Here is a 9,735-nt window from a genome sequence, read left to right as displayed (position 1 = left end):
TCACGCTAATTCGTAATAATTAGGAAATTAATACCGATAAACCGGAATGTGTGTTATTGTCATTCTTTATTTTATCTTTATTGTGTTTGCAATTTTGGCTCAGTGGGTCACACTTTACTGCTGAACAAAAAATGCTGAAATAGAGAGTATTGAAAACCATTTGACAGTGTATTTGCCAGGCCATATCAGATAAAACTGAATTTCTACCAAGACTATGACTTAGGGACCACAAGACACGTTGGACAGGGATTGGACAGACATCCGCAGTTGGTGAAAAAAACATGTAGAGCTGGAATGTTTCCACATCTAACTCAGTGAATTGAGTATTTACGTACTTCAACCAAAACAGAGGAGGTTGTGGAAATAGACTATTGATTTAGACGTGGTCTGTCTTTCTGACATGAGTTGAAAAGCAACATTTCCACGCTTCAGTTGCGCCCATTGACTGACCTCACTCACACAGATTGGTGTGCCAGGCAGCACAATAGCTGCAGGATTAACATGGAGATTTGGGTGACATTTCAATCGGTTAAAAAAAGAAAAGAATTGACTGACGTCATACTCTCTGGCTTTCGACACCTACCCACCCCATGGCTGAGTAAGAAAAGGAGATGAATTAGAAAAAAGAAAGATTACACCTGGCAATAAACCCAACTCCATATGGTTCAGCTGTCTGCTGATTAAAGGATTTTCTTTGTCACTTTTCCCACACACTCTTCCAAAGTCTGGAAATATCTTGCCGTCTCTCTCCTTCCTTTCTGTCCCTCTATCTTGTGAACCTCTCTGTCCTTTTTTGTCTCTCCCTTTTCTGTTCTCTTCCCATCCCATCTCATCTTTCATTGGCTGCTCTGTATGCCAGTCAGTGCATGTCCTGCGTTCAGTTGACATTTATCTGTGGTCGGTGCCCTACGCTAAGCAATTAATTTATCACAAAAAGCATTAGACTGTTGCCCCCTATTACAGATGACTCATGTGACATAGGTCATAAATTACTCTTTTTTTCATGTCACTATGATTAAAGGAGCAGTTCCTTGCTCTACTCTTCTACTCTTATTTGCATTCTTGTCAAGGTTCAGATGAAAACTTTTGTATCTCCTTAGTGCCTGTACGATAAACACAAGGTCACCGCCAGTTCCGGATGAACTTGGCATAAAGACTGTCAACCAGAGGAAATCATTATTCTCATCTAACTCAAATATCAAATAAGTGTGTATTACCAAAATTGCAAATCCAACTATTCCTTTAATCAACAAGCTGAAGCACAAGCATGAATGTGAAAACACACATACATTCACATACAGCAAATTTGACAATAGGGCAGTGCAATATACTCAAGTCAGAGCTCAGTATTATTACCTGCACTGTTTGATCACTCTGTCTATCAGGATCCAAAGTTCTACCACGCAATTTTTCATTTTTACAACAGTGATACTGTACTTATAATCATTAACTTACTCTACTTCTATCTCCATACTATACTGGGCACCCGACATTTCATTATTGTAGTCAATCACCGTTGAGAGCACTTGATGAACAGCGTTAGCAGAATGTATACATGTATCTAAAACAACAAAGCAACAATTAATATCTCTTTGTGAACGGTCTCAAAGTTCACACAATGAGTGGCTCCGGCACAATATCCAAATCATTTCTGTTTGCATTGATCCAAACCGAGGACGCATTTCGTTCTCAGTTTTGATAAGCAGCAGTGTCACTGGTTGCTGCGAAAGAACACAATGCGTATAGAGTTGGCAGTGTCCAGGATGTAAACAATAAAGTTCATGATCGTCATGAAGGTGACCACTATCAGTTTATCCCGGTCACAGTTAGGTTCACATTTACTGAGTCTGAAACAATAAAGTGGCCACATCACCATAGCCGTCATATACATCACTGTTGCCAAAATGTTGCAGACGATCACTAGCTTGTCAAAGGAGAATGGAAAAGAAGATGACAGCCGTCCAAGACTGAGCACGACTATGATGATGTTAAAGATGAAGCACAAGGAGTACACAGCCACGCACCACTTTATTTCATGGGAAACATACTGCGCTCCCTCTAGGGACGTGAAGATAAGACAGGCGAGTAAAGTCTCCAGCATCTTCATTATGCCGGGCAATGTGGAGAGGAACCCGATGTTGTCCCCGCTCGGACGAAGGCGTGTTATGACCACTTCGCCCACATACACCCCGAAACACACCCAGGACACCACAGAGGCCCCAATCTGGCGAGGGCCACCATTTTTGGCAAAAAAGGTGGGGTAGATGATGGAGGTGGTGAGGCACATGAGGCTCGCCAGCATAGCGAAGGCGGCGGTGAAATCATTCCAGCCGAAAGGTAATTTGGTGCTGACCGTTGTGAACTCCAGGATGAGAATGAGCAAGGAGAAGACGAAGCAGAAGCACCAGGTGAACATGCACCACGCCCAGTAGGAAGATGCGGGAGATAGGACATGTCCGACTGCTGCCACCAGGCTAAAACACATACAGGTGAGGATGCACGCCATTATCCGCATGATGCCCACAGGCTGGGTGACTGAATGCAAATCTATATGGGCCATGGCAGGACAGGATGAGTCTTTGACCTTCAAAAAAACGTGTTGCTTTGTCTCCAAAGTCAGTTGATTCTCAGCGCAACAAAAATCCCATTGAAGAAATCCATAAAGGCATGAGCTCCAGCAGGTGTGTTCTTTGAAAATGAAACTCCAAGTGTGGTGGTGTATATTCAAACAGAGCATCCTGTCCTTATCTGTGCAGTTTATGGCCCCTGTTTCACTCCACCTATTGGATACTGGTTGGGTGTTATCATGTTCACCTCACGACGCACTGGACTCTGGTCCTCAGCACAAGCCTAGGTCACATCCTGAGGAAAATCGCTCTGAACCTACTTACCTCAATTAATGTATTGTTAGTGGGTAGCACAAAAGGTAGAGTTTGAAGGAGGGATATCTGTTTTGAATGGATTTTATGTAATGATTATATTTTAGGTGCTAAAATTAGTTGAATGTTAAGCAAATGTTTTTTTTTGTACTTGCTTTAGCATTGTTATCATATTTGGTTATAGTGGTTACACTGCCTACAAGCAACAGGAAAATGTATACGCTTTGAAATCCTTGAAAAGCCTTTTGGTATATTGCACCAAAGAGCAAAAGAAGAAAAAAAAATGCTACTCCCAACGATTCTTTCCATTTTGACTTTTTAAAGAGCAGTAATGCCTGGACTGGTCAAAGGTTATGCTACTCATTTGAGCTTTGGCATGGTTGTAACTGATGTCATTAAGATAAGCAAACTGGGCTTTAACCCAGCTCAGTTACAGACGTGCTTTTGTAAAATTGTTCGATTAAGACTAAACATACTCATATGTGAACCACCTAACCCTAACCCCCCACCATCATTAAAGCTGGGAAAAGTTAGATTGTAGAAATCAGCCAAGAGCAAAGTACAGTTTGAAAATTCAACCTCCTCCCTTCAGGTCTCTCTCAATGCCACTCCTCCAAAACACATGAACATGCGCAGTCCCCTAACCCCTTACCATAACCCTAACCCTAGTTCGCTACGTTCAACAAACTGGTAAACATGAGCAAAATAGCCGTCACGGACGTACCTCCATTCGATAAGGCTACCTGGCTACTCCTTTCTGCTTTAGGTGTGTGCTTTCTGCTAACTGACTTAGCTTGGCTCAGTGCCTTTTTTGTGCCACTAGTTCACTAAAAGCTTTAGCAATAGCTACATACTTGCCTTGTGGAAGACCCCCGCCCAACACCCCATCCTACTCGGAGTGTCTTGATACATGTGTGGAGGGGATCTACTAAAAAAGTTGCTGACTTTCAGTTGATTGAGTATCCGATTAGTAGACGCTACATCTAGCTCTACATCATCAGTGAGTTATTATTTATTTTTCTCTCAGAGATTATTTATTATCTCTCAGCGCACAATATAGCATTGTGGGAGTGGAGTTGCGAAACTGTAACTGCTGTGTGTTTCAGGGTATGCACACCTTGACACACCTTTGCAAACATCCTTTGACGAGGACAGGGTGGGTGCCATTGTACCTATTTAACCACTGAACATGGTGACAGTGACGTAAGCATGCACAATAACCCCATTTTTATCATATTTTATTCAGATTTCACACACTGATAGTGACATACGTTTACAACTTAGACAGACACATATCATATTAATGCTGTAACAAAATAAGATCATTAATAATGATCACATGAAGGGAGAAAAAGGAAAAGAAGAGATGTGGATTACATCTCTCTGAAGTCAAAACCTAGACACAGTAATTGTTGTTTCATCAGTGAATGCATCAGCATGATAAATAAGTGATCCTCATTCCGGTCAAATGCACTACAATCCAGAATGTTTAAATCATCATGAAAACAACAGTGAAATAACATATGTTTACACAAAGACTATGTTACAGTATCCTACTCATGTTCAATCTTTGAGCGGACTTAGAAGATTTCCAACAGCTGAAATATGAGGCTTATATACAACCTATGTTGTGCTGACAAAGAAGACCATCTTAAAGGAATAAACAGTATCCACAATGTAGGCAACAAGGTTGAAACAGGTCATGAAAGAGACCACCACTAATTTATTCCATTGACATGCAACCACTTGTGAGCAGATGTTGGGCCTGGAGTAGTTCTTGAAGCTGTACAATGGCCAAACGACCACAGCTGTGGCGTACATCAACACTGCCAACACGTTACAGCCTATCAGGATCTTATTAAATGGTCCGGGGAAGAGAGACAGAAGGCGTCCGATGGTAAAAAGGATGACAATGAGGGCAAAGATGAAGCAAATGGAGTAGACGGCGACGCACCACTGGAGCCCTGGAAACCGAGTGTAGTCATAGTTCCCTATGCAGATGAAGATGATGCAGGCCACAAAGGCCTCAAGAACCTTGAGGAGGCCCGGGACTGAGGACAGAAATCCACTAATCTCACCAGGTTTTGCTCGGGTCAGCCCAACCTCAATGGCGTACAGGATGAAGGCCAGACAGGAAGTAACAGTGGCACCAATCTGTTTGCTGCAAGTAGGGCAAGAGAAGGAGACTGGATAGATGACTGACGCTGCCAGCACCTGCATGAGAGAATCGTAAAAACTAAGTGTGAAATCTACAATTTTATTGTCCAGTACTTACAATCTAGTACTTACATTTTATCAATAGTAAATAAACATACATATTTACAAATGCTTAAAGGGTAACCTGATTTTAGACAAATCATTTTCTAATAAATTGCCTTCATTTATGTTATTCAGTGGCTGACTGCATTGTGGGTAATGTAGTTGCTAGGGTTTTGAAAAAAGAAGAGTGCGTGGAAATCTCTGGTTCTGCTGTATTGATTTTGTTTTTAATTTAATTTTGTTTGTTTTAAAACTGTCTATAATCAATCCAACAGTATTAGAGGACTGCATTGCTAGACCAGTGGACTGCTTTTTCAAAACCTACCGCCTCTTACCCACAATGCAACTTAGCCACTGAGTGACATCGGTGGAGGCAATTGATCAGATAACAGTCTTTATGCTACTTTTTTCACATATGCAGTGGTACTCCCCAAGACCTGTTAACACACTTCAATGTGTACATTGGTAGAGTTACCCTTTAATGTCAAAGTCGGCACATGAAGAATGCGTAATTAAAGCTGCTGTTAAGGCTTATAAATTTGAGATACTGTTGAAGTCTTTATGATGGAAAATTCAGCATTTTGCATCAAATTGTATGGGTGCTTAAACCAGCATAAAGCTAATAAACCTCTTATAATTTCAATTATAGAGACATCGGGACTGGGCGATATGGCCTTGAAATAATACTACGATATTTTGAGAGTATACCCCGATGCATGATATATATCTTGATATTTTGAAAACTCCTCAAAAGCACTTCATAAGTGCTAGGACTTGGTGACAAATTCAAACATGATATTTTTGACCAAATACCCTGATACTGACATTGCAACAATTTTTTGCAAAAGATTAACACACGTTTTTTGACAAAAATTATCAGTAAAATGGATTTAATGACTAAGTGGGTAAATAGAAACAGTCTGGCAAGTTCAAGTTTTAAAACCAGGAAAAGACAACAATTATGCCATATATCATTATCATACATGATAATTTATGAAAACAATATGGTAATATATTTCCCTGCACATAGATGTATAACATGCCTTTTTATCAGCTGCATCATTACATTTCGTGGTGATGTGGATCTGGGTCCCCTTTAGGTTTGCATTAAGGTTGGGGACTAAAATAATATTGTGTAATGTGGTCTCTCAAAAACACTTTTTGTAGTTCACATAATCTATTAGTTTGAAATATGTGCTACTTTATTTTGGTACCCCTCCGCAAAAAATAGACATTAATATTTCCAGACACAGGAATGTTCGGTAACAATAACTAGTCACTAATTTAACAAAGACCTGCAACAAGTTTATCCTAAAAATATCTAAGACAAATAACAAAGAGTTAAAACGGCACCCACCATTAGGGTAGCCAACATGGCGAAAGCAGTGGTGAAGTCATCCCAGGATATGGGCAACTTGTTGTTGAGGCTGATGAATTCCAGGATGAGTATGAGGATGGTGATGCAGAAGCAGAAGCACCACGTGAACATACACCAGGTCAAGAAGGGCTCGGTTTTGTGGCCCACTGATGCCACCAAGCTGAAGGAGATGCAGGTCAAGATCACCTCCAGTATCCTCACGATGCCCACAGGCACTGTCAGTGTCCTGAAGTCCAGAGTAACCATGATGATTGTAATCCTGCCGTCACTTCACTGTGGTTATTGCTTATTGATAGATACTTAATTAAATAATCTTTCACCAGCTTCCTTGTTGATGTAATAGATTTTCTTGGATTTATTAAAAAAGCTCTTTGGTTTCCATCAGTCCTAGTCCCTAATGCTGTTAGTGTCACATGAATCTCTATGACGGACACATAAAATCAGGTGAATGTGGAACCTCTGGCTGATCCCTTATTGTTTCTTCCCTATCACAACTTCTTCCTCAAACGGCCAACAGCAAAGCGATTAATGCGCATGTACCTGACATGGTTATATGGAGTGGTTATGTAGGAGGGCAGCTGTTGGTCATTTGCTTATCAGTTGTGTACACGCGACTTGGTCAATAAAGAATTCGGATCATTAGAGCAACTATGTATAACAGGAACTGCACCTTATGATACTGTCACTGTTATCACTCACACACCCTCTAGCTCATTCATTATGTTTGCTAACTTAGTGACAGCAGTAGTTCGAATCTGTAAATGTTTTACAGGAGGCTTTGAAGGAAGTGGGCCCTAGTAACACAGTAAAAAATATATCATTTTCTTTCTTTCACTGCAGGGGAAATGAGAGCCAAGATTTAGGATGTACATTTTAGTTCTTTTAAATGTTCTACAATGGACAGTCTCAATTAAATACTGATGTATCTGCATGACATACATAAGTAAACCAGACTGATGGTCTGGGACGATTGACTATTTCTGCATAGTAATTATAGCTTGTCACCAGGTCACATTCTGATTTATCTGGGTCAGATAAGTCATACTGTAAATGGCACAAGTGTTGGGGATGAAATTAAGAGTCTCAAAGTCTGGAGAAGGAAGCTGCTCTGTAGTCCGGTGGCACTAAAACAAACTGTACTTTGTTTCATCATCAAGTCCCTTGTTGTAGCTTTAAGAATTGGTCTAATCTACAAAGGGCTATAAATCAAATTGCTACAGACTGCCCAGAGCTAACACACACACACACACACACACACACACACACACACACACACACACACACACACACACACACGCACACACACACCTAATTAATAACTTAATCTGAAATGGACTTTGACAGCTATTAAACCTCTAAATGTGATATGAATGTGCCAGTCGTGAGAAGGGTACGACCGGTTCATGAACGATTTCGTACTTGAAAACACCAAAGAAAAAAATTCCAACACTCAAAATGGGAGAGTGGATGTGATGTATAATATTTTAATATGAAGATAATCTCAGTTTGGAATGAATTTCCTGAGGTCAGGATTTAGTGGTTAACCAATGGGAAAGTCCTCTCCATTTATTTTTTTGTTCCTCCTTAGTCAGTACAATCCTCGCTATCACTGTGTAAAAATGCTCGCTTTTGTGTCAGTTTAGTTGTAATGATTCATAAATGATAGCAAACACTTTTTTTTAAGATAACTGCCTACGGACAATAAGGGTTTTCTCTGCTTGGCACTGAAACCTCAGCGGGAAAGATAACATTCCACTGTCATTAATAAGTGATTGCTACATTGCACGAGCTTTACAGACACAGTAGCACTGTAGTGTAGCATGCACACGGATGAAACTGAGACCTGAACGTGGCTCACGCCGGTTTTGCTCTCAAGAAACCTCACTGACCCCGACTCTGAGGACTTGATGTGGAAACCAAACGACGTGACTTGATGTTTTAGTTCTTTTTTTAAACATTTTTTTAAGAGAAATAGAAGTGCTTGCTTTGGAGGATTTTCAGAAATACATGCAAGCAAGCCTGTAAGGCTACACCTGGGTACAGTAGTGCTTTGAGCTAAATGCTAATGTCAGCATGCTAACATGCTTTTGATTAATTCTAACAATGACGTTAATCAAGCATAATACTAACAGCACAGCTGAGGCTGATGGGACTGTCATTAGTTTTGAAAGCATTTTGTCATGAACAGATGACTTGACAGTTCACTCACAATTGAAAACAGAGCTACAGTCTACTGTAGGTGCACAATCATATGGTCGAAACAACAAGATACAAATGTTCCCATAACGAAAAAGTCTCCCTGCATCATTTGTGAGTTTAAGAAGCACCCCCTACTGCACACAACCCAAAACTGAAAATCTACACTGACTCAGTCACCAGGTGGCAGCAGAGCAGCAATGAGTAATACTTAAAGTGTGTTTGTGATGTTAGGATCCATTAGAGTTCTTTTCTTTTTTTCCCCAGGCCGTGTTTATTTGCTTCAACCAATTGGTGTGCAGCCATGCAGTCTAAGAGCTCGTAATGTTTAACTGAAACCTGACACTGACTCTCACAGCTATTCTACATTTCTGTTGCTTTCACACATCTGTTAACACTCCCAGACAGGAAGCGACATCACAGTTGATTCTGCAAGATCATTTGACCATAAAACAATACACATGATGCAACTCCCCTCCATACTTGTTGCATTTTAAGTGCCACTGCTGTGGTCTGCTGTTTTTGAGGTCGCTGTGCAGCAACTGACTTTTGTTGTTGATGCTCTCTCTCTCTCTTTCTCTTTCACCACACATACACACTGAAACACTCATATCAAGTTTTCTTGTTAAAGATTAGGCTACCCATACACCCACTGAACCTTTAAGTTTAAAATGAGAGTGGTGCAGTTCAGCCACACGCCAATTATTCAGTGAACGTTTGGCCGGACACCTTGATGTTTCTTTGGAGCAGGACTGGGGCTGGTCAACGACAGAGTCCTTAAATATCCAGTCACAGCTTAAGGGTAAAGGTTGGTGATTTAAATAGGCTCAGGAGCAATTTGTTTTTATTTTTTTATAGCACTGTTTCCTCTTTTCTTGCTCCCCCTGAGGATTACAGTATAAAACCTCAGCAGTGTGGAAGTTGCAGTTACATCCTGAGGTTGTTGCTATGTCGATAGATGTAAATCTTGAGGGTTAAAGCGAATGTCTGACCCCAGAGGATACAACTGTGAAATCATAGTCA

At 40.6% G+C, this 9,735-nt stretch overlaps 2 protein-coding genes across 2 annotated transcripts; both read right to left on the bottom strand.

Moving 5' to 3' along the window:
• Window positions 1-1,711: 1,711 nt before the first annotated feature.
• On the bottom strand, window positions 1,712-2,560 carry LOC311268491 (myeloid-associated differentiation marker homolog; the record flags this gene model as incomplete). The annotated part of the gene is made up of 1 exon (XM_084372159.1): window positions 1,712-2,560. The coding sequence occupies one exon, from the start codon at window positions 2,558-2,560 to the stop codon at window positions 1,712-1,714; it is 849 nt and encodes a 282-aa protein (XP_084228285.1).
• A 1,942-nt stretch (window positions 2,561-4,502) lies between these two features.
• LOC311267407 (myeloid-associated differentiation marker homolog) lies at window positions 4,503-6,762 on the bottom strand (the record flags this gene model as incomplete). The annotated part of the gene is made up of 2 exons (XM_084370469.1): window positions 4,503-5,093; window positions 6,496-6,762. The coding sequence occupies 2 exons, from the start codon at window positions 6,760-6,762 to the stop codon at window positions 4,503-4,505; spliced, it is 858 nt and encodes a 285-aa protein (XP_084226595.1).
• Window positions 6,763-9,735: the final 2,973 nt, after the last annotated feature.

The sequence above is a fragment of the Pagrus pagrus genome (genome assembly GCF_965226575.1).
Source record: "Pagrus pagrus genome assembly, chromosome: 13".
Lineage (NCBI taxonomy): Eukaryota > Metazoa > Chordata > Actinopteri > Spariformes > Sparidae > Pagrus > Pagrus pagrus.
Note: the sequence above shows the minus strand (reverse complement) of the source record. Positions and strands in the feature narration are given on the sequence as shown.